This window comes from Sebastes fasciatus, chromosome 2 (assembly GCF_043250625.1).
Source record: "Sebastes fasciatus isolate fSebFas1 chromosome 2, fSebFas1.pri, whole genome shotgun sequence".
Taxonomy (NCBI): Eukaryota; Metazoa; Chordata; class Actinopteri; order Perciformes; family Sebastidae; genus Sebastes; species Sebastes fasciatus.
Genome location: NC_133796.1, coordinates 40799472 through 40824867, shown reverse-complemented (window position 1 = coordinate 40824867; position 25396 = coordinate 40799472). Strand labels below are relative to the sequence as shown.

The window sequence follows — 25396 nt, the reverse complement described above, 5'->3', positions numbered from 1 at the left end:
GTACAAAATACCTACTTTCCAATAATTGGCGAGGCTTTAAGGTGCCACCCGTGCAGACTGAGGAATAAAATGTAAATAAAAATGTGCAATTATCCTATGCATCAGCGTTCACTCCAAATAGAAACCTTGTTTGAAACTAGCGGATTCAACTTTTCCCAATCTGCTCACTGTGTGATGTAAATCTTCTCCCCAGCTACTTTCTTTTTTCATAACACTAGGTTTACTCTCTGCACATGTTTGACTATCTGAGCCAGGTCACAGCAAGGCACAGTTTGCCATGTACAGGTGTGTGTGACACTCCCAGGGGAACCACCTGTTACTGGGCCGTGTCCTCTGCTTCTAGGGAGATAAATGTTCAGTTATTTCAGTAGTGGTATGTTCTGATAAAATCGTTGCTAACACAACAGTAACAGGGCCACAAACTCAGTACAGGTCCATCCTGTATTATCTCAGGGCGACATGGATGCATTGTGCATGTTGAAGTTAGAAGTCAGTGACTAAAATGACCAAATATGCTCACTGTATTTTTTTTACTGTGCATCATGGGATTTCTTTTTCCAAGAAACTGGAACAATTTTGACGTTAAGAAACCTGGAAAATGACTCTGGCAGATCACTACCTACTAATCTAGAGAGTGGTTTGAGACAGAGACACGCCCTGAGGCAGATCACAGACTTCATGGCCCAATCCCAGCGTCCACACTTACAGACTCACAGACTTTGAGGCGCGTTCCCGCAAAGTCCGCAAGGGTTTTTAGGGCTGTCCCACAGTCAAATCCTCTCTCTCACAGACATTTTGAGCCCTTTATGAACACCTTCCGTAAGTCTGCATTTCTGTAGACTATGCCTGAGGGAATTACCCACAATTCGTGACGTTAAACACAAGTTTGACACAGTTACCAGGGGAACCCCGGAGGTGTTAAAAAACCAAACCAAGAGGACGGCACATGGGTGTTCAGCCAGGTATATTTAAATTTATACAGAAACTTTAACATTACGGATTTAAGATGGTCCATAAAAATCACAAGAAATCATATTACACACCTGGTTTATTTATCAACCAGTTGTTTTAATTTTCTTAAAGCTGCAGTGGGTAGAAATGAAGCAAATATGATTAAAAAAAGTTATTTTTATAAAACGGTCACTATATCGTGACAGTAGTACATGACACAGGTAATCTGAAAAAAATCATGTTCCTCTGTGTCCTCCGGTGCTCCTAATGGCATCTGCAAGATTTCACAGACTGGAGGAAAACAACCAATAAGAGCTGATCTGGAGCCTTGGCGTCTCTGAGCAGCTGTCAATCACTCGCGAACTCTGACCAAATGGTCAAACTAGGCAGCGCTGATCAAATATGAATCAATATTCTGTTACTGTAATGCCTATTTCTCTCCTCAGATGTTTTCAGAAACATCTTGTAGTGTTCTGTTTAGCTGTAAAATGAGAAAGTTTGTGACCCGGCGCCATGTTGAGATCAGTTGAGGAAATACCAAGCACCGCCCACCAGCTGGAGCACAGCCAATAGGAACGCTCTCCCTCTCTGAAATGACCTGTGATTGGTCAAAGTCTCCCGTCACGGGCTAGATATTCTAAAGCCTGAAAACAGAGCCATGAGGAGCAGAAGTCTAGTTTTCTCTCAGAACACTTGAATTACAATATGCTGTAAGGTATTGGACCCGATACTGGTATCGGTATCTCTTTTTTTTGCATGTCAATATATTTTTTGAACTGTTGTTTTTGTCGTGAATAATTTCACACAGAATTGCAAATATCACTCGGCGAAAAAGCGATGGGGTTTTTATTTAGAACGAGGTCGTTTTAGAACGAGCCTTCGTGTTGTTATGAGCAACACGAAGGCTCCGTAGTTCAAACCAAGACGGAAAACTTTATTACTCCTTTCAACCTTGACAAAGGTTTATTTCACAATAAAAGCCCTAGACATATTTGTAGACGCGTATTTTGCATTTTCGTGTGTTTTGTTTTGTCACGCACCTGGTGCGTAAAGGCCTTTACACTTGTTTGTAATTATGGCTAATTAGTGAACGTAATATGTCATAAAGCTGATTATAAAGATCTATCTGCTACATTTGAACTTTGCCTCCTAATTTGAGTTAAATAGTTCCTACCGTTCCTTCCTTCCGATTGTACGGATCCTTAACACAAATCCAGTGTTTAATCAATGTACATTCTTTGGTCTTACCTCTGTATGTGTGTGTGTGTGTGTGTGTGTGTGTGTGTGTGTGTGTGTGTGTGTGTGTGCTCACTCATGTACCTTTCTGCTCCCTGTAGGAACTGAAGCATCTGATCCTGGAGGCGGCGGACGGCTTCCTGTTTGTGGTTGCCGCGGAGACGGGACGGGTGATCTACGTGTCGGACTCGGTGACGCCGGTGCTGAACCACCCCCAGGGGGAGTGGTTCGGCAGCACCCTGTACGAGCAGGTCCACCCCGACGACGTGGACAAGCTGAGGGAACAGCTCAGTACTACAGAAAACTCCATGACAGGTAGAGGACGTGCTGCCACTCAGAAGTCTCTCTCTCTCTTTTTCTCTCTGCTTTTGTTAATTGTCAGTTTGCAAAAGGTTTCAGAGCGGCAGCAGAGAGTTCTTAAAACCACCTGTCACACACAACACATAGATACCGGTGCTACCAATAGACTGCCGCAGTGGCTCAATTGCCTATATTATGCCTAGCCTAGCTTCATGCTGTTGATTGTTGATCAGTCTGTTTGCGTGTTGGAACCTGTGTTTTGCTATTCTGCTTCTCATTTCGGTGAGATTTAAATTTTTACGAAGTTTTGAAGACCGTGAAAGAGATCATTGTGGACTTAGAAGCATGAGAGACAATCTAGCTTTTACCGTCATCCCCGAACATCAGTAAAGGAAATCATGAGCACGCAGCTCAAACTACCTGCAGAGACGGCGAATGTCACATTCTACTGCGTACGCTATCCGGGATCGAAGAACACCACCAACCGACCACGGCTGATAGGCGCCAAATTCAGACATAGAAAGACAGAGAAACCCTGGGTTGATTTACTGATTTGATAACCACCTTCGTAGGACCGTTTAGCGGGATCTCATTTGTTAGGGTTAGTGAAGCCAGATAAGGAGAAGATACCCTGAGGATGTTGAACTCACTTTGTAGTACAGGCCTCAGGGCTCCTCCGCCTCTACGACAGCGCCTGGGTGCAAGGGTGTGTGTAATACATCTCCGGAGGACTCCGCTCAGCTGGTCCGAGCCCCCCAGTGGGTTGCATCAGAGAGTAATACATTATTTTTATTATTATTATTATTAGTAGTTTTCATTATTTATTAATACATGTTTATCATATTTGGCTTAGTGCTTATTATCATGAATTCCCATACAAGCAGATCCGTTTCCTCAGCAGAAAACCGCTCGCTTCCCAAATTTGCCAAATCCACCTTTTAAATAGCGATGCACCGATGTGCAGGCGCACCTGTCTTTTAAAGGGAATGGGAGACGACACCCTGATTGGTTTGATTCCTGTTACGCCCGAAACACACCTATGATTAATTAAGAGACTAAATACAACCCCTTTTTTCACCTAGGGCTTTACTTTGCGCCCAGATTATGCGCCGCTTAACTAGCAGAAATTGAGTTGTGCACGCCCTAAATGCACTTTAAACCATGCGCTACAGATCGTTTAAATAGGGCCCATGGTCCGGGAAATTGAAATCATCATACAGTCTGAGTAGCTTTTCAGTCATTATATTTCAGTGTTCATGTTGTTACCCATCTTCATTGTCAGTGCCATACATACAGTATCTAACAACAGTTATTTTGAATTCAGGAAAGGGTCTATGCCATCCTAATTTAGGATTCCTAACTTGGGACGGTTCTGTAATAGCTAAGTTCCTATCCTAAGATAAGACAGGATTTTTTCCTAAATGCAGTAATGCAGCAAACATGATTTTGTTATACCAAAATTCCTAAATGTCATCTTAAACTGAGATAAGATAGGAACTCAGACTAAAGCCTGGGTTTTACTTGTAAAATGAAGTGTCACCAAATATAGTCATGGATTAAAGGTTACATGATATATTCCATAATTCTACAGTCTGGTACCACTGAGTCAGTGTTTACAGTTTTAAAGATTTCTACCTAGATTTCAGAAGTGGCAGACAAAAGAAAATGAGTGACAGGTGTTCAATGTTCAGTGACCTGCTCAGTGGCAGGTGAGGAAAAAGGTTCAATTCTGACCCTGCTCACGACCCTCGCGCATGCGTCAAGCATAAGTCAGGCAGAACGGAAGTGTCTGTAATGAGGAGTTCCATACACACCTCTGGACCAGTCTACCTCTGCTCTTCAACCAACTAATACCTGAGATCAAAAAACAACAACTCTTCCAGCAAACAGAAACACAGCCACAATTTCACTCCTCCTGTATTATTCATCATTTCAACAGGCAGGAAGCGTCGTCTTCTTCTTCTTCTTCTTCTTCTTCTTCTTCTTCTTCTTCTTCTTCTTCTTCTTCTTCTAATATGTCGAACCACTCTAGTACTGTAAAATGTCAGAATGTCTGACGTGCTCATGGTGGCCACTAGAGGGCAACATTGTCTTGTTAAATCTCGTCCTCTGCACGGTAGTGTGAAGGTTTGTAGTTGTGTCTGTCCGTCTTGACCCGGGAGGCCCTCTGAACCACACTGAATACCCAGCAGTGCCATGTAATCCACATAACGCAATAATCTCCATGTAGAGCTGTGACGGATGAAAATACACACGCATCCACCAGCACATCAGCAGCCTTTGAAGTCGCAGCATTTCTCAGAGTAAAGCAGTATGTTTTTCTCCTTCACTGGTTGGACTTTGTTGTTGTGTGTCCGTTGCAGGCCGGCATGTTTTTCAGATGTGTAGAGGACTGAACAACTTTAATCAGCCAGAACACCAGTTGTTGCTGTCTGTAGTTCATTGTGGGAATAATGAATAAAGCGATCCGTTGACTGTTTTGGAGTCAGGATACGTGACGTGTTATTTAGTGAGCTTTTTGAACTGTGGACAGAGCCAGGTTCGCTACAGTGTATCCCCCCCCCTGCTGCCAGTCCTGATGCTAAGCTAGGCTAACTGAGTCCAGCTCTGCACTAAACACACACACACATGAGATTGATATCAACCTTCTCATCTCACCCTCAGGAAGCAAGGGAATAAGTGTATTACCCAAACTGTTGAACTTCCTTTAATGCTTTTGACAAAAAGAGAATTTATCTGTTTGATAATCAAATGAAAACATTCAGTAGCTGTTAGGGATGCACTGATACCACTTCTTTACAGACCGAGTATGAGTACTTACATTTGGGTACCCGCCGATACCGAGTACCGATACGAGTACTTTTCTGTGCCAAAAGACCCTCGTTAACAGCCAGCTGGAGGGTGTGAGCGACACACGGCAGGCTGGGGAGTCCCGCATACAAGGCGGTGTGCCGCGACCGGCTCTACGTCGGCTTGGAAAGGCTCGGGGCGAAGGTGGCTCAGCTTTACTGCGCCCCCTGCCCGGACCTCGCCGCACCGTGGACAAAGCTCGCTGTGCCCTCTCTCCCCGTCGGGGAGGGACAGGGCTGTGTGACTGTCGACCGGGGCGGACTGTCCTCAGTGTGCCCCAACTGCATCGTGCTGCCAGGGCGGGGTTCGGCCCACGTAAAATGCGCCAGGGTTCTGCGGCGATGTCTGAAACCCACCCGACCCGTCTTGAAACACGGACCAAGGAGTCTAACGCACGCGCGAGTCAGAAGGTGCAAGCAAAACCCTGTGGCGCAATGAAAGTGAGGGCCGGCGTGCGCCGGCTGAGGTGGGATCTCGGCCCAGTGGGGTCGGGCGCACCACCGGCCCGTCTCGGGGAGGTGGAGCGTGAGGACCCGAAAGATGGTGACGAGAGATTAACGTCACGCCGCCATAAAGTGGTATCGGTGCCGTTGTATCGGAGCCGCTTTGCGAGTACGAGTACATGAGCACAGTATCGGATGTGTTACCCGATACTGGTATCGGTGCATCCTTAGTAGCTGTGGTCAGAGAGGAGCCTCCATCAGCGTGGGACTGGCTGACTGTAGAACAGGAAAACAAATCTGTCCTTCACTTATTTTCCTGTTTGTGATGAGCTGTTGCTGTGAGCAGCAGTGACTTTAAAGAATTGCTGTGTATTCATAATGTAAAAGAGTTGCTTGAAAGCTACAGATCAGAACACCCTGTGTCTCACGCCTTATGGTGGAGTGTCTCTCAGTCTCTGATGTGCAATGTGGAGAAAGATGGATGAATGCTAGCAGACAGTGTTTCCTCTCAAACTTAGCTATTTGTCCTCTTTAGTGTTTTCCTCCTGCTTGTGAAAGCAGTAAATAGCAGCAGAGATGAACAGATGGAAAAAAACACATCAATATTCTGTTGCAGAAAATAGATGAAGAGATAGATGGCGATGACTGGATGATGTTGTGGTGGGATAGAGTGCTATTTGGGCTCTTGTTATACTACAGGTTTGTCTGGTTACAGCAGGGAATAGATTCTTCATATCTTTCTGAAATTCCTAATGCAGCAACAGCTCCATTCCTGACGAATATCTGGCTCATTGGCTCTCTCATGTTCTCTGCTAGAAATGTCATTATTGCTGATAGGAATGTTAATAATAATAATCACCACTGTGAGTTGAAGGCTTGTTCATTCCCCTGTGTAGCAGTGTGACAGCTGCATCAAGCATTTCACTGGGGCTGCTGTACATTTTCATATAAATATTCACATAATGGCAGAGTCTCAAATAGTTTTATTTTGTCATTATTATTTAAATTCAGCATTAATATCCATGTCTGCGTAGCTAATTCCATATCAGTACAACAGTCAGGCCATACTCCCCACTTCGCTGCTTGTATTTTTAACAGAAATACCCGTCACATCCACCTATTAATTACAGTTTTTCCACTTTTTGTTATTCCTGACCCACGTTAAAGCTTCAGTAGTCAGTATATTTTTGGCATCATTAGGCAACAATTCCATAATAACCTTTCAGTATATTGTAATTCAAGTGTTCTGAGAGATAACTAGACTTCTGCTCCTCCTCATGGCTCTGTTTTCAGACTTTAGAAAATCTAGCCCGTGACGGGAGACTTTGACCAATCACAGGTCATTTCAGAGAGAGCGTTCCTATTGGCTGTGCTCCGGCTGGTGGGCGGTGCTTGGTATTTCCTCAAGGCATCTCAACATGACTGCCGGGTCACAAACTTTCTAATTTTACAGCTAAACAGGACACTACAAGATGTTTCTGGAAACATTTGAGGAGAGAAATAGGCATTATGGTAACAGAATATTGATTCATATTTGATCAGCGCTGCCTAGTTTGACCGTTTGGTCAGAGTTATGCACAAACATCCTCTTTGACTCAAGGATGAACTGATTAGAATTTGGTGGCCAAAGGTCACTGTGACCTCACAAAACATATTTCCGGCCATAAGTCAAAAATGTATTTGCTAATTATGACAATTTCACACCAATGTCTAACAGGATAAAATGATGAAGTGATGACATTTTGGATGGACGTGGATGTAAACTGCAACTTGACTGGTTGGCGGAGGGATACAACCGAGAGGCGGTAATTCTAGTTCTTTCAAAAACAATTCAGATATCAGAGAATAGAACGGCTCCAGAACTGACCCACGATTAACGCCGGTGATATACCGGCTTTTAACTACGCATTAAGGTGCGCGTGACGCTGCCTCGTGTATCGTGCGTCCGTTTTAAGCGTTGGTTGTGTACTTGCTCAGAAATGACTGCGATGCATTACGCATGGTTACAAAGCGAGTATATCTCCAGCATAAGCCAGACGACATCTGAGTGGTAGATTGCGTCCTTGTGTTGCGCATCAATTTCCGACAGGAAAGCCTGAAGTGATTAAGCGCTCTTAATGGGATCAGATTAATATCTTTCACCACGGTACTCATCACATCCCAGATGCTGGGTGGCTCTGGTGCAGAGTGCTTCCTGATGTATAATTCAATGCAATTTCACGGCCTCTCCCCCATATTCCCCCTAACCTTACTGCACGCCAAGGATGCCATTCCATTCTGCTCACTTGTCAAGGCCGGAGGGCCGTCGGTTGTAACTCCACACAGTTGTGTGAGATTGACTTCATTGATGCCGTCTGATACAACTTCTAAAATGACCTTCTTATTGTCTTGCCCGTGAGGCTTTTTAGATCAGCAAATTAGCAGCTGAGCATTATTCATAGTGTCGGTGCTTTCAACACAAGCAATTGAAAATAAGTCCGATTCCCATCCCTTGTTTCGATCCTTAGGTCTCTTGATAAATCAGCGACTTGCCGGGGAGCCATGTTCCTTGCAAAACTGTCATTATAAAATTCTCGCTGCTTTTCTCTGCCGTATTTGGTTTCCTTGAGTAAGAAACATCCCTCTGTACCATTGTGATGTCTGGAAGGACTTCAGGAACTCAGAGCTGTCAACAGTATCATTAGGGTCTGTGTGCTATCAACACTTTCTCATGACTTACCAGTGGCATTTCATCATTCGCATAAATGCAGCTGTTATTATTGTTTTAAGAATTAGGGCTGTCAAACGATTCAAATAGTTCAATGCGATTAATTACAAATTCATCACTCATTTTTGTATCTGTTCAAAATGTACCTTAAAGGGAGATTTGTCAAGTATTTAATACTCTTATCAACATGGGAGTGGACAAATATGCTGCTTTATTCAAATGTATATATATATTTATTATTGGAAATCAATTAACAACACAAAACAATGACAGATGTTGTCCAGAAACCCTCACAGGTACTGCATTTAGCATAAAACAATATGCTCAAATCATAACATGTCAAACCGCAGCCATGTGATTATCATAAAGTGGGCATGTCTGTAAAGGGGAGACTCGTGGGTACCCATAGAACCCATTTACATTCACATATCTGGAGGTCAGAGGTCAAAGGACCCCTTTGAAATTGGCCATGACAGTTTTTCCTCGCCAACATTTAGCTTAAGTTTGGAGCGTTATTTAACTTCCTTGGCGACACCCCAGTATGACATGGTTGGCACCGATGGATTCCTTAGTTTCATATGATACCAGTATCTTCACTCTAGCTTTAAAACTGAGCCCGTTACGACCTAAAAATTGCAAATTACGTTAATGCGCTGTAGACATGAGTGGTCTTAAAATGAATTTGAGTTAACGTGTTATTATCACATTAACTTTTACAGCCCTAGTAAGAATGTTAAATATGGGGGCTAATGTATTATGTTGAATGTGAACAAATTTAGTAAATCCACTGTAGAAAACTATTTGAAGTTCACCTGTAATGTGCCTGTTCTCCAACTGATCCTCAACAGCAAGCAGCTATCCTTTTACCTAGAAATAAATGTGACTACGCTTTATACAATCTTATCTTGTTTAATCCCACGTAGACCAGCATTACAGGCCTGGGGGGTTCATTTATAGAACATAATCACATCCAATTAGATATTTTCCCCTGAAGACATTATGCAACTGATTTCACAGGCTGAGTAGTCCAAACCATGACTAGTAAACAGTTTATTTGTAAGGAACTGTCCTCCTGATATGAGTACGAGTTTTTACACCCAGCATGCACTGTCATGCAGGTGGACAATAGCTCGAGTGAGAGAAAATAGCATGTGCTTGTTACTCTTTGGGCTCATTGTTGCCGATGTAATTGGTCTGTTATGTGTTTACCATGGTCATCAGCCTTCTGTCCTCCGTCTGGTTCACTCACCTTCATATTTGCGAAATACCGAGAATTCCTTTTCCATCTGGAAAGGATCAGTCATGTTCTGATGGAGACCGGAGATTGTGCAGGTTACAGTAACAAACCCAAGCTGTGGGGTCACACCATCCCTTTCTCAACCTGAATATCAGCCCGAAACACCATACCAACCTTACCCATGTGATCAAGGAACATGGGTCCTTGGCGGAGTTCTCCTGGGACCCCCTGGAAAAAATGAGAGAGAATTTGACTCTAATTGAATTTCACAAGAAGTGACAGTTACAAAGTGTTTTACAAATGACTCTCTCAGCTTCACTGTCACCTCGTCAGTACAAAGAGTGTTGACAGTCCTAACACTAAATCCAGACTTTGAGGGTCATTCTGAGCTCTGTGTTGTTGGGACCTCAGTGCTGTCTTGGACTAGGTTTCCTCTGGCAGCTCCATACATCAGCTGTCTCTTTGGGCCTCCACACGAATTTCTCTCTCTTCATCTCTGTCCCAATGCCAGTAAATAGAATTGGTTGAGGAAATTACCATGCACTTACACAACAACAGCTCTCACACAAAGGGTAGTTGGATGTTAGCCACAGTGTGATAAATCGGGCCTATAAAGGCCTTTTATTACACTTCTGGTATGATGGATATGATGCGGTATGATTAAATATTGTAGAATGACATTGGTATGTGAAGGAACTAGGGCTGTCAATCGATTAAAATATTTAATCGCAATTAGTCGCATGATTGTCCATAGTTAATCGCAATGAATCGCACATTTTTTATTTGTTCAAAATGTACCTTAAAGGGAGATTTGTCAAGTATTTAATACTCTTATCAACATGGGAGTGGGCAAATATGCTGCTTTATGCAAATGTATGTATATATTTATTATTGGAAATCAATTAACAACATAAAACAATAACAATTAAAGCGGCGAGCAGCGATGAACGGGCCCTCGCATCTTCCCGCAGGTCGGAGGTACTGGATGACAGTCCAGGCAGTTTGAGGCCCATCTTGTCTTAGATTTCTCACTGACCTGTCCATCAGTGTCCTCCTTGAGCCTCTGCAGGCCATTTCTGGACTCAGAGGCCAGAGCTCTCTGCGAGAATTTGAGTTGAGGTCACTAGGTCTAAGGATGATCTAAGGAGCGGGATTTAACTGCTAATCTGGCCGATTTTTGACGCGGCTGGCCAGGCACAATGAAACCGTAACTCTGATGAGTGCAATGACGCCTGCCACAAGACTCTATGACAAACGGTTCATGAGTTATGAAAGGGGGCGGGGCTCTGAGTCTATTTTGTACAGTGTGTTCTATGTACAGTGGAGTTACAACAACTTCCTGTTTCATGGCGAATGGCTCAAAATGGCCGCCACGCCACGGTCAGGTCGTTCAGTGAAAACTCACCATTTGAATAACTTTTCATCCTCAAGGTCTTAAGATGGTCCTGACCAAATTTCAAGTCGTAGGAGGAGTTCGTTAAAGTACACGGCCTATAAAACACAAAAAATGGGCGAAAACATTAAATTAAAAATGGCTGACTTCCTGTTGAGTTTTGGGCATACCTCCAAAAGGCTTTTTTGTGCATCTCCACATGTTTCATCTGCCTGCCAAATTTCATACATGTAGGTGAAACCAGAGCGAGGGGCTCAATTTTTCCAATTTTCTAGGGGGCGCTAGCGAGCCATTTTGCAACACGAAAGCCCCAGACCCTTCAAATATCAACATTTTTCACCGCCTCTGATAAGTATGCTAAGTTTAACAATTTTTTGAGCATGTTAAGGTCGTCAAAAAGGCGATTAATTTGAGAGAAAAAGAATAATTCCTACAGTTTCAATAGGGCTTTCGCTAGCCTGACGTTGTCGGTGCTCGGGCCCTAAATATTGTCCAGAAACCCTCACAGGTACTGCATTTAGCATAAAACAATATGCTCACATCATAACATGGCAAACTGCAGCCCAACAGGCAACAGCAGCTGTCAGTGTGTCAGTGTGCTGACTTGACTATGACTTGCCCCAAACTGCATGTGATTATCATAAAGTGGGCATGTCTGTAAAGGGGAGACTCGTGGGTACCCATAGAACCCATTTTCATTCACATATCTGGAGGTCAGAGGTCAAGGGACCTGGTTGTTACCAATGGATTCTTTAGGTTTTCTAGTTTCATATGATACCAGTATCTTCACTCTTGCTTTAAAACTGAACTCGCTGCGACCTAAAATTGCAAATTACATTAAAGTAATTAGTGCCGTTAAAATGAATTTGCGTTAACGTGTTATTATCGTGTTGACTTTGACAGCCCCTAAGAGGAACATGTTACCCTGAATTTATTCTGAAAGGACATTTTGATTCTATCTGAACAGTGTTTTAGAACACTGGAGCACAGATAACAATGAAATAAGGTAATAGAAACGGGGACGTCAAAGTGTGACAGCTTCAATGTTGCTGTGCTCCACAGTGATGAGAACCTGCTGCTGTCCACAGCAAGTTCATGACAACTGCTGGCAAAATTACCGTGACATTTGCCATGGAAATTATGGTCCATAGAAAATGATCTTTGACCCTGTTTTTTCATTGTGAACATACTGTAGCTAAAAGCACAAATATCAGCCAAACAACAGGTGTCTGCTTGAGTCTGTTTTTCTCTCAGCCCTGTAAACATACAGGAGACCATTTGCTCCTCCTTCAGGTCTGCTAATAAGAATATACAGGTTATAAGAAGTAACCGGCTGCCTGTTGTAAACGAGTCTTTACATCAGTCTACATGTTAACGGTATCTATGCCCTGATTTAATTTGAGCTGCTGTTTGTGTGTTAACAGGACGGATTCTGGATCTGAAGACAGGAACAGTGAAGAAGGAGGGACAGCAGTCCTCCATGAGAATGTGCATGGGCTCCCGACGGTCCTTCATCTGCCGCATGAGGTGTGTGTGTGACTGTGACTGTGTGCTTAAGTGTGTGTGTTGTTATTCTGTCTGCAGTGATGAGCAAGTGCTACATTACCTGGTACTATTTAAACTCAAGGCACTACATTTTCCAAAACTTCACAATGTCACAGTACTTCAATAATGCAACCTTTTTACACAAGAAATGCCCAAAAATGTAGGTTAGGAATTAGTCCAGTCACGTATCTAAAGTGTAATAGTGTTACACTAGTTTTAATTTTAGAAAGATTTCATTTGTCAGATTGGTATAACTTGTCTTTGTAAGTACGATTCCTTAAAGGTCCCATATTGTAAAAAGTGAGATTGTCATGTCTGTTATAGTATAAAGTAGGTTTAAGTACTTTATAAATACTGTGAAAGTATTGAAACGTTCAATATACGGAGAAATACACACAGCCTGTAATCAGAAATTGTGCGTTTGAAACAAGCCGTCAGGATTTCTGTCCATTTGTGATGTCACAAATATACAATATTTAGATCCTTACACGATTTTAAACGTAAACATTCTAAATGTGTCTCAGTTTATTTGCCTTGCAACGCAATTCTATTGCAATTATGTCGAAATGAGCTAAAACGGAGCGTTTCAGACAGAGGATATACAGACATATTCAGGCAGACAGTATGAGGACAATAAAGTTGTTTTTTTTATGTTACAGCATGTAAACATGTTCTAGTAGAAACACAGCATACAAGTATGAACCTGACAATGAGCATGATATGGGACCTTTAAAGCTCAAGTCATCTTGGTGATGCTTGCAGAGTGTACTCTCCAGATACAGTATATGTGTGCATGACTCCTGACAATGAGTCAGGCCCATCTTGTCTTAGATTTCTCACTGACCCGTCCATCAGTGTCCTCCTGGAGCCTGTGCAGGCCATTTCTGGAATCAGAGACCAGAGCTCTCTGCGAGAATTTGAGTTGAGGTCACTAGGGGCGACCCAGAATAGTAGACTATTCGACGATTCGATCTAAGGAGCGTGAATTAACGGCTAATCTCACAGTCGAATCGTCACAGTGGCGGAAATACGTGGTTATGAAACAAAGGATCGTTCCATTCTGGCCATATGGGGGTGCTGAACGTCTGATTTGACATAGAATTGCTTTGATCCTCCCAATAAATCATGATTTTTAGCTAGGGATGCACCGACACCAGTATCGGGTATCGGGTCCGATACTGTGCTCATGTACTCGTACTCGCAAAACGGCTCCGATACAACGGCACCGATACCACTTTACAGCTGCACGATGTTAACTTCTCGTCACCAACCTTTGGGTCCTCACGCTCCATCTCCCCGACGCTGCGGGCGAGACGTGCCAGTGGTGCCCGACCCCGCTGGGCCGGGATCCCACCTCGGCCCTCACTTTCATTGCACCACAGGGTTTTGCTTGCACCCTCTGACTCGCGCGTGCGTTAGACTCCTTGGTCCATGTTTCAAGACTGGTCGGGTGGGTTGCCGACAGCGCCACAGACCCCTGGCGCCTTTTACGTGTGCCGCGGCACGACACGGTTGACACGGTCGACAGTCGCCCCGGGAGCAGGGAGCCCCGTCATGGTGCGGCGAGGTCCGGGCGGGGAGCGCTGTAAAACTGCGGCCGCGAACCGCCTTCGCCCTGAGCCTTTCCAAGCCGACCTAGAGCCTGCCGTGTGTCACTCACACCCTCCAGCTGACTGTTAACGAGGGTCTTTTGGCACAGAGAAGTACTCGTATCGGTACTCGGTATCGGCGAGTTCCCAAATGTAAGTACTTGTACTCGGTCTGAAAAAAGTGGTATCGGTGCATCCCTATATTCAGCCTATATTGGTATAAATATAAGCCTACTGTCGGCAGGACAAGAGCAGCTAACGTTAACTAGCTCTGCCCCAGCCGATTTCAACACAGAAGGTGCCATTGATTTACATTATGATGTCTTCAGGCTCTGTTCAGTAAAATGAGTATTGGGCGAAGATAAATTCTAAAGTTATCGTGATGCGTTCAAATGTAAATCTTGGCAAATTTGGCAACTTGGCAGTTTTTGGCGAGAAACTTGAATAAATCCAGTTGTTTGAAGGAGATGTTTTCACAGCAATATAAAATAGTTAATAGAGAGGGAATTATGACCTGTTTAACTTCCTAACAAAAAAACGTATGCAAACGGTAATAAAGGAGTGTGTGTTGAGGAACATGGGATTTATCGGGTTTTTTTTAATGTTTTTTTAACCGTGGTATCAAATTGGTATCAAGAATCGTGGAATTTCACTGGTATTGGTATCGACTACTAACTCTCTGGTATCGTGACATCCCTAATCACTAATAGATTTAGATCATGGCTCATTAAAATGAATTAGGTTAGGCTAAAATGAAGCATATTGAAAACAAATGGAGCCTCTGATATGAGGTCACGTGTACTTTGTAACAGTAGTTGGGAGTCAGTTGACATGCAAGCCAACTGAACTGGTGCTCGGTGGTGAACAGCAGGGGTTGGTGTAATGTGGCAGGCAGTCTCACAAAGTGACAGCCATTAAACGTTAACAAAGACATGAATGGCAGTTTTGTTTCTTTCAGCCGCTGCCTACACAGAACATTCAAGAGTCCTGCTGAGCTGTTTCTAATTAGCTCCACAGACGCTTTTACAATAGTGTTTCATACGTGATTGATTGTGGTGTTCAGGCTATTATTCCCACAATTAATCATACTATGCAGGCCTGTGAGAGCTATCTGGGTGAGGCAGAGGAAACTAGATGTAAGATACTAGCAGAAATTTAAAAAAAAGGAGGGTAGCGCAATAGGATTTAAATCAAGATTACAATAGTAATACAAATATTTTAATTATAAGAATATAATTAATAATATGACAAGTGTATGAATGTTCACAAGTTGTTTTGGCCCAGATCCGAGTCCTTTCATACTTTGTCAATACCGTCCTGTTTCAAAAAGAACACAGCACAATCTGTTTATTTTGGGCTCATACCGCAGTAGTGACGTGTGGCTGCTAGATACAGTTAATGGCAATTGTGCTGTATGTGAATACAGCTCGCCGCCGGGTGATGTTATGAACCCAGACACGACGGCGTGTTTTTCCTGACATATCTGGGACTTCCACAACATGTACAAAGCAGCAACAGTGGTTATTTCTTCAACGGTTGATGGAGGAAATGGTGGAAAGAAAAGTTGTGGTATCTATGGAGACAAGCTCCTCCTCCTCTCCGGCGGGAACGGACACAAATGATACCGGCGGTCCAACTCGCTCGAGTAAAGCGAGGTGAAAATTCGCTTCGTTCTTGGTGTGAATGCGACATTACAGGAGAGCAGCACTGCACGGCCTGCAAAAATAGCAGGCACGCAATTGATCTGCTTGTTTATTTTAGCCAATACCGATCCATTAAGCGACCCCTTTCACATTGTCATTTGATGTATTGTTATTATGAAAATATCAATTATAGCTTAAGGACTTCTCATTGATGTTAGCTCAACATGGAGGATGAGTCCTTAAAGTGCTCTGAAAAAAAACAGCTACTAATCAGCCTTGTGGTTAGATTATTTTACCAACTACTGTTTCAAGAATAAACTTTTGTCTACATACATAAACACAATGTACGATTACATGATTACATGGATTATATGTGATGTCTGATAGGGATGCACCGATACCCGATACCATGTAACCATGCTCATGTACCCGTACTCGCAAAACGGCTCCGATACAACGGCACCGATACTACTTTACAGCAGCGCAACGTTAACCTCTCGTCACCATCTTTCGGGTCCTCACGCTCCACCTCCCTGATGGTGCGGGCGAGAGGGGCAGGTGGTGCGCCTGACCCCGCGGGGCCGGGATCCCACCTCCGGCACCGGCCCTCACTTTCATTGCGCCACGGGGTTTTGCTTGCACCCTCTGACTCGCACGTCCGTGTTTCAAGACGGGTCGGGTGGGTTGCCGACAACGCCACAGACCCCTGGTGCCTTTGACGTGGGCCGCGCAGGGAGCGCTGTAAAGCTGCGGCCGCAAGCCACCTTCGCCCGGAGCCTTTCCAAGCCGACCTAGAGCCGGTCGCGGCGCACTGCCTCGTATGCGGGACTCCCCAGCCTGCCGTGTGTCGCTCACACCCTCCAGCTGGCTGTTAACGACGGTCTTTTGGCACAGAGAAGTACTCGTATTGGTACTCGGTATCGACGAGTACCCAAATGTAAGAACTTGTACTCGTATTCAGTCTGAAAAAAAGTGGTATCGGTGCATCCCTAATGTCTGGCCAACAAGCGGGAGACTACTGTTGAGCTCTGGATCTGATACATGGCTGTAGTTATCTTCCTTTATATTAGTGCAGTTTAAAAAGAGTTCAAACCTAGACAGTTGTGGCAGTATGCACTTTTTTTTAATTCATATGCATGTGAACCTCGAGCCACGTGCCTTTCTATTCTTATGTGATAACGTCGAAAGTTCGTCCCCAGAGGTTGTTGGTTAAATAACCGATGTTTCCATACATCATGGATAATTAGATTTAGCACGCTTGCGTCTATATTCTAATAATTATTGCCGTCTGTTGACATCACTCCATCTCCACTACCTAGTTTCTGACCCTTTACAAACCCAGTTTTCTTGCTAGATGTGTCAGCCTCTCCTTGTACTCTATGATGTCAAGATATCACAGTTTGCCCCATAGCACTCATTACTCACTGGCTACAAACTACATCAAAGCAGCTTTGACTGGCTCAGGGGCTTAGAGAAGCTCATGTTTAGTTTAACGCAATAACACACCTTGTACATTTTCTTTCCGACGTGCTGGCTGTAGCCTTGTTTTGTCTGGATCCATCACAAAGGCCCGCGAGTCGCACGAGAGCCGCAGCGTCTCATGTTGTTAGGAATTTGTTGGACTGGCACGTTCTTGTGTTATGTTGCTATTCCGGGCTCTGCATAATTCAAACAACATGCTGCTGGGACGAACAGAGACTGCAATCAAACAGTGAAACGCAACCACATCTGTGACACGTACAGAAACATGGCTGAGAGGAACACAGCACATTTCAGGGAAGCCATTATTAGATCCAGGCAGGTTTATGCAATGTTCCTTTCCTCAGAAAAACACAATGGCTGCTCCAGTGTGTGACCTGTTTGACTTTGGGTTCATTCTATACACTGAGCAAGGATGACATGTCAGTCTGGAGCGTTATTTAGCCTCCTTTGCAACAGGTTAGTATGACATGGTTGGTATGGTCTAGCTTCATATGATACCAGTATCTTCACTCAGAGCTTTAAAACTGAGCCCGTTACAACCTAAAAAAATTAAAAATTGTGTTAATGCATTAAAGAAATTAGTGACATTAAAACTAATTTGCGTTAACGCGTTATTATAGCGTTAACTTTGACAGCCCTAATTTCAATGTATGATGTGTCATTTGGATTCCCCACAACTATAAAATTAGACTATCAAGTAAAGAACCATTGTTTTTTTTGGCTGGACCTCAGAGGGCCAGCCCTACAAACGCAAAAGTCTGTCACTGAGTGAGTGACTGAGTGATGAAGTTACAGGATTGGTCGGCTGTCACTGTTGTTACTTTGTACATTTGTACAAATCATATCATGAAAACCAAACACTGTCGTGTCTGGGTTTGTAACGTCACCCGGCGACGAGCTGTATTCACATACAGCGCCATTGAACTGACTATCTATCAGCCACACGTCGCTACTGCGGTATGAACCCAAAATAAACAGACTGTGCTGTGATTTAATATCAATAAACGGATCAAAGTGTGCCGAAATAACCACATAACGATGTTGATTTGTAAAAAAAGACCGTATTTATGCTTTGTCAGGTCTGTCCGCAACACAACAAGCAAACAACTTTTAAAATGCTTGTATTCTGAATGGAGTTTGGATCGATCAGAGCCAGGCTATGCTAACATTGTAGCTGCTCCATTAACACTCCATCTAGGAATAAATACGGCAGCAACAACGTCAGTGATGACAGCGGGAGAATCTCAACGCTGATAAACTAGTAAATGATGTAAACTAGTATACATACTTACTAGTAGTAGGTATGTATATATTGTTACACACCACTTATATGATGAAGTCTTTGAAGAAGTGACTTCATGGAGCAGTGCATCATGGTCTGTGAGAACTGTGGTCAAGTTACAGAATGTTAAGAGATTCCAGGGCTCATGTGAGCTGTGTCAGTACATAGTGGATATATTGTGTATGTGTGCTGCCTCCTATTGTGATTAGAGTCCACTGTGCTGGTATCATCACGTACCACAGGAATGTAATGTATGCTTTTTTCTTCCTCTGTATTTGTGTGCAGGTGCGGTAGTGCTCCTCTGGATCACATCTCCCTAAACCGTCTGTCTAACATGAGGAAGAGATACAGGTACAGGGACTTCTTCTCTAATCCACTATCACCCTCTCATTTCATAATCCAGTTCCCGTGTGGGACTGGGTGTTGACAGTCATCAGATACAATCATATAGTGTGTGTGTGTGTGATATGGAAAGATCCAGCTGCTCTTCAGGTTTGTCTCAAGCTTAACTGTCCAGCTGCTCAGATCCAGATGAGAGGTGAGAGGAGAGGATTAAAATATTGATATGCTCATCTGGGTCTCCTTCAGTTATTACCTATTATCTATCTATAGTTATTACGTTCCCAGCAACGACAATCAGCAGGAAGAGCTATAGGGTCTTTCATGCCCAGGGTTTTGTCTCTCAGGCTGCCATAATTGTCCGATTGGTGCAGATTTTAAGGGACGTGTGACAGGAAGATTTGCTACAAATGTTTAAGGCTTAAAAATGACTATACTCTTTATATATTCACTTTATACATGTATGTCTTTTTAGGTAAATAAATCTTCTAATTTCAAAGATTCTTTTGCCAAATTGCTGGTGTATGATTTATTATTTTAATAATAATTAACAATTCACTAAATGTATAATAGAGTTAGGAAAGCAATGTTTAAGTCAGGCCTGATGTTGCCTCAAACATAAAAGAATGATCCAGTCACTTCCTCAGTGAGGCATACAGTACAGCTGATTAATTATACACTGGTATCGGATCAGTACTCGGTATCAGCTGATACCCAAAGCCCGGGTATCGGTATCTGGACTGAAAAAGTTGGATCAGTGCATCCCTACTGATAATGTAGACTCTGTGACTCTACCATTTCATGTAAGGCAATAAGCATGATAATCAATTCTGCATAATATCATATTGTGTTATTTGCTAGACTGATATAATGTGTATAAATGCAGCATTATTTATGTGAATAAATAGTATACAAAGAGTTTTGAATCATAGTAGGGCTGACCTAAATATATACTGTATATGTATATAAATATGTAATTTTAAATTATAAATCCCATAATAGCCCATGAAATAAGGAATAATCCCAGTGTGTGCAGTAGTGTGGGAGCGGCACTGTCACGGGCTCTGAAACGGGGGAGACAGGCAAACAGACAGGAGAACATGTCAGCCTGCTGCGCCGTGCCGTGAAGCTTTGGATACCTTAGAATATTTCTCACTGAAGCTTTGAAGCCCAAAAAATGGTAATGGGGACAGCCCCTAAATCCCAGTAATAATAGCCCCTTGGCTTCAGTCTACTGGAATAAGCCCCAGACATGCAGCTCATTGCATTCACTTGTTGTACTTTTACTTTTTTGTCGACGTAACACTTCTCTTACATGTCCACCAGGGCTCAAATCAAGCATTGAATGGCATTACGTTAATGTCAGGCTGCAGCAGCACAACATTAAAAAGACAATAAAACCAATTCAATAACGCACAAAACACTTTGTAAAGTGTTTTCATCTCATGTCAGGTCAGTCTATAAAGAACATAAAGAAGAGAAATAACCCTTAAAGGGACTGTTAGTAACTTCTTACACGTATAAATCATTGCGGGTTGGCGTCCCATGCGCGCTCGCGTGTTGCTACGCTGTTCAGACTCAGACTCCGACACAAACTACAGTGAAGCACCAAAACATCTTGGTTGTATCTAGTGAAGCCCGTCTGTTAAACAGTGTTGGCCGCGGTCGGAGGACGCGGAGGAGACCGTAGCTTTGGTCTCCAGGACCGGAGTCTCTGCTGTACTCTGCTCCTCTGCCTGCCTTCACTCACACAACGCGCTCGTTCTCGCTCTTTCGCTCCACTCTCACGTGCATGCGCGCACACTCCACACTGCAGAAGAGTTAGTTTAGCTCTGAGAATATCTAGTGAATGTACAGTGGACGTTTGTGCAGAAATAACTGCTGCAGCTCCTCCAGACCAACAGAGGTTTCCCGTGTCTTGTGAAGTGACGGGGCTCCGCAGAGAGAAACGTTATCTTCTCCGACCAAAACTCCGGTGTCTCCCCTGTTCCCTCCGGCCGCGGTCAGGAGGCTGAGGCAGGAAAAGCCAACACTAGGATCAGCATTGATTCATGGAGAGACCTTTGTCTGGTCAGCTAACATTACTGCCAAGCAGCTGAAATATAGAGTGATATTGTGCTTTTAGCTGACGTGTGTCTCCTCACTGTTTTGAGCGATGCTTGTTCATGTCTATGTAGAGCGAGCACAAGCGCGAGCAACAGGACGCTGACTTTCGTTGACTTAACGGCCACAGGTGTCGCTGTTAACAAGACATTTATGATTCTTACAAACAGTTCCTCTAATATACAGTATGTAAAGGTGCTTGTATTCTAAAAGCCAGTACTTGAACAGAGAGATGAAGCCTGAAGTATAAAAAGAGAGAGAGCCTGTATTGTTGTCGAGTCCTTCCACAGCTGTCTGAGTACCTAACATGCTGCTATGTCTGTGTCTGTGTCTGTTTGTGTGTGTGTGATGGACAGGAATGGCCTCGGACCCTCAAAAGAAGGAGAGGCTCAGTACTCGGTGGTGCATTGCACTGGCTACATCAAAGCGTGGCCCCCTGCAGGTAAACAAACACACACACACACACACTCACACACATCCTGAACTGGATGCTCTCGTCTCTATCCCTGCCGAACTTCACCTCGCCGCGTGAGTCCCTGCCCAGAGTAACGTGTATCCTGGTGTAACCTAAAGCAGCTGTGGGGCTCTGGATCAGGAACCTGGATTCAACCGCAGAGCCACAACAGCCTGTGTGTGTGTGTGCGGTTCCTGTGTCCCATCCAGGGTGTGTGAGTGGAGCGGCAAGGATTCAGAGCAGCTTCTTTGAAAATCTGTGTTCTCTTTTGACGTGAGACTCCGCTCCATCCCACGAGCCCGCGCTCACACACGGCGCAAAGCAAACATTTGTCTTTGTCTGACTGCTGGAGTGTTTTTGCAGTCTGTCTTGTGGCTGATGGATTTCCCAACTGACAGTACAGATGTTTGCTGTAACAACAATCCGGTATTTGGAGTGTGTCCCCCCCTACCAGGGACTTCCTGGTGTTCCTCTCGTCCTACTCTCCTTTCTCCTCTCTGTAGACTCAGGAAATGGAGTCATACAACTCAGCATATCTTCAAGTTTCCTCTGAACCCATTTTCAGCTTGGGCTTTTTTGCATTCGCACTGCCTCTAAATATCAGCTCAGAGCAGCATTCCTCACATTTGTTATGGAGCCAAACAGGAGTGGATTTGGCGTAAAGTGCTGCTCTTCTCGACTCTCATATTGTGATCCTATCCAAACCCTGAAATGAGGTCTATCTCCGGAGTATGAAACACTCAGCCCCTGTAGTTTTGAAACGTGGCTGTATAAGGTGTGTACAGCAGCTGTGGTCAGCCAGGAAACACGTGTGTTACACTACAGTCCAACACTGACACTGTTTCACTGTGGTCAGATATTTCTCAAAGCTCTCCTGTTCAACCATTCTACCGACCTGTCTGACCTGCCGACAGAAATCCAAACCTAAAAACTCTCTCTATGTTTATTTTCTTTCCCTCTTCACTACTTATTTACTTCCTTTGCTGTTTTGTGTGTCGACATCTAAAACTGTACAAACATGCGTCTGGAGCCTGTCTCGTGTCAACGAACACGCTAAATATCTTCCGGCGGTGCTAAATAAAACTCACGCACTTCAGCACTGCTGCTGGAAAAAAAAATCCCAGGGCTAACACTGATGTTCCTTCATTACCATGAACACACACACACACACACACACACACTAGTTTATTCTGACTCAGTCCCACATTGATTGGGATCACACATCCTGGTAGCGGAAATAACTCACACATCCTGGTAGCGGAAATAACTAATAATAGCACTATTTCCTTCTGTTTGAGTAACGTTTGCTAAAAATCACAGTGACCAGATATTTTAGGAAATTACTGAGGCTTTTTTTAAAAATTGAAACTATATACAGTATCTGTGAGTGAGACACTTTTAAACATTCACATCTTCAGTAGGAAACAGTGGGCTTTGGGGCTGAGAGTCCCAGTCAAGGTACAGGGAAGTCACAAAGCATTTATTTGACAATATGATAAACTGGAATAACAGAAAAAAGGTAGAATCATCTACTATGTTTGTCCCAAATGTCAACTGAAACCATCCTGCAGGATTTGTGCATAATCTGTCCTTACAGGAATACTTCACCCCCAAAATGACCATTTGTATATCAATATCTCATCCCGTTAACTTGAGTTCTTGAAGAGAACTCTGTTTCTCTTGCAAGCCTCCACAGTGAACGGAGAATCAAAAAACAGAGAAAAGTCTTGATGAATTGAAGTAAATGGGGGTAAGGTCATACCCAACAGCAAAACTATATCAAACATCCATTTACAAACTCTCACACAACCCGTGCAGTATAATCCAAGACTCATTTATACAGTCGTACGCTCACGACTCGCACGGACGAGTAGCACGCCTTTGCAAACGTGAGACTGCTTATGTGGAAGTAAACTGATGCTTTGATATAGTTTTGCTGTTACTTGAATTCATCAAGATGTTTTCCGTTTTTTTGATTCTCCGTTCACCGTGGAGGCATGCGAGAAAAACAAAGTTTTCTTCAAGAATTCAAGGTAACACGGGGGTGAGATATTGATATACAAATGGTCATTTTGGGGGTAAAGTATTCCTGTAATGTTTAGAATACCAGACTTAGGATACCAGAACAGAATAATCTATTGATCAGAAGTGTTAGATTTAACTTTCACATCTATATTTGACCTGTTATACTGTACACCAGCGGTTCTCAAACTATGGTTCACGTACCATTGGTGGTACGCGTGCTCTCTCTAGTAGTACGCGGAGGATTCTCTGACTATCGATTCCTCTTATTGATGCTTTCCCACAGTTACGCATGCAGACTGACGCGTACGCACGCTGTATCATGTTTCAGTTTGATTTGGACCGGAGACACGGTGAAGAGAAAAAAAAGCGCTCAACAGCGTGGCATTACTAAACCTGAGGGGACGCACCCCCTATTTTTTTTTTTTTTTTTTAACAACAAACCCGTGTTTAAATCAGCAGGAGGAGAGTTAGTAACGTTAGCTGTTAGCAGCCGGTGGGCAGCACAGTCCTGCTCGGCTAAATACCGGAGATACGAACGTTAACGGAGGTTCCTTGAGTTATAATTATGAGGCGTTCAAAGTCGGCTCAGGAAAAATGACTATTGGGCGAAGGTAAATTACAACGTTATCATGATATGTTTAAATGTAATCTGGTAAAATATCGTTTTTGGTGAGAAACTTGAATAAATCCAGTTGTTCGGCGATGTTTTCACATCAATATAAAATAGACAGAGAGGGGATTATGACCTGTTTAACTTAATCAAAGCAAATATTTAAATAATCCTAATCATTTGAATTGTGTGTGGTTACAGCGGGCACGGAGCCACCAGCAACGCTAGCAGCTGCTAACGTAGCACAAACAAACACACTGTTTGTAGGTCAATCGCTATCGTTAATCTGGACAGACAGAGTGTCGTTAATCCGGGCAGACACACAGCGGACAACCTGCTAAACTAAAATAAATGTACGGTGGAGACTTTTACTGGGAAAGTGGCTGCCTGCTAAATGTATGCCCCCAGACGGTGAACTGGAGACAGTGAACGCAGCATACGCTCCCATACGGATGAACTGGGGACTCAGTTGTCTGTTGTGATCGTACACTGCAGCTGGTACACCGCTGCATGCGAGGCACAAATCTTGTCGGATAACGGTTAATAAATAAATAAATAATAAATTAGCATCACTATAAATGACAATAACAAAGTCCAGTACAGTACTGTGTACAGCAGGCTACCCTCCCTGCCCCCAAAAATAGGTCTTTTTGGACCTGCAGTGCATGTTTTATATTTTGGCATGCTGGGGGATTCTCTGTTTTGTTAAGTTTTGTTAATGGAAACATTACTACCCAAAAAAGTCAGTCCTGTACGGTTCAAAAACTCCTGCATATAATGTCATTTTCTTAATAATGTTCTGTTTGGAGTGATTTTCAGTATAATAAATGCTGAAAAATAAGTGTTCAGTATGTTTTCTATAAGTTAATGTAGGGATAAAATAGAGGTTACGTCTGACAGAATTTGTTTGGCCACCGGCAACAATCTGGGTTTCTCATGTGGCCCCCCCAGGAAAAAGAATGTCCCACCCCTGGTCATAATGGTGGTACTTGGAGAGTCAAATATTTTCTGAGGTGGTTCGTGGTGTAAAAGGTTTGAGAACCACTGCTGTACACTGTATGCTAATATATGGCAATCTTAGCCTCATACCTTTTATCGGTCTAACTGTAGTATCCAGTGGATCTGAGGCACACCAGTTAGAACACACGAGGCCTCGGATGCACTCTCTGACTTCAACACACACACACACACACACACACACACACAC

The 25396-nt window shown here is 43.5% G+C and overlaps 1 protein-coding gene across 4 annotated transcripts in view; it reads left to right on the top strand.

Moving 5' to 3' along the window:
• The window catches only part of arnt2 (aryl-hydrocarbon receptor nuclear translocator 2), a 105352-nt gene that overhangs the window by 30072 nt on the left and 49884 nt on the right, over window positions 1-25396 (top strand). For all 4 annotated transcript variants that reach the window (XM_074624647.1, XM_074624662.1, XM_074624638.1 and 1 more), the window contains 4 exons: window positions 2289-2502; window positions 12542-12644; window positions 18944-19009; window positions 21457-21542. In XM_074624647.1, coding sequence (XP_074480748.1) covers window positions 2289-2502; window positions 12542-12644; window positions 18944-19009; window positions 21457-21542 — 469 coding nt within the window. The remainder of the gene's footprint in view (window positions 1-2288; window positions 2503-12541; window positions 12645-18943; window positions 19010-21456; window positions 21543-25396) is intronic.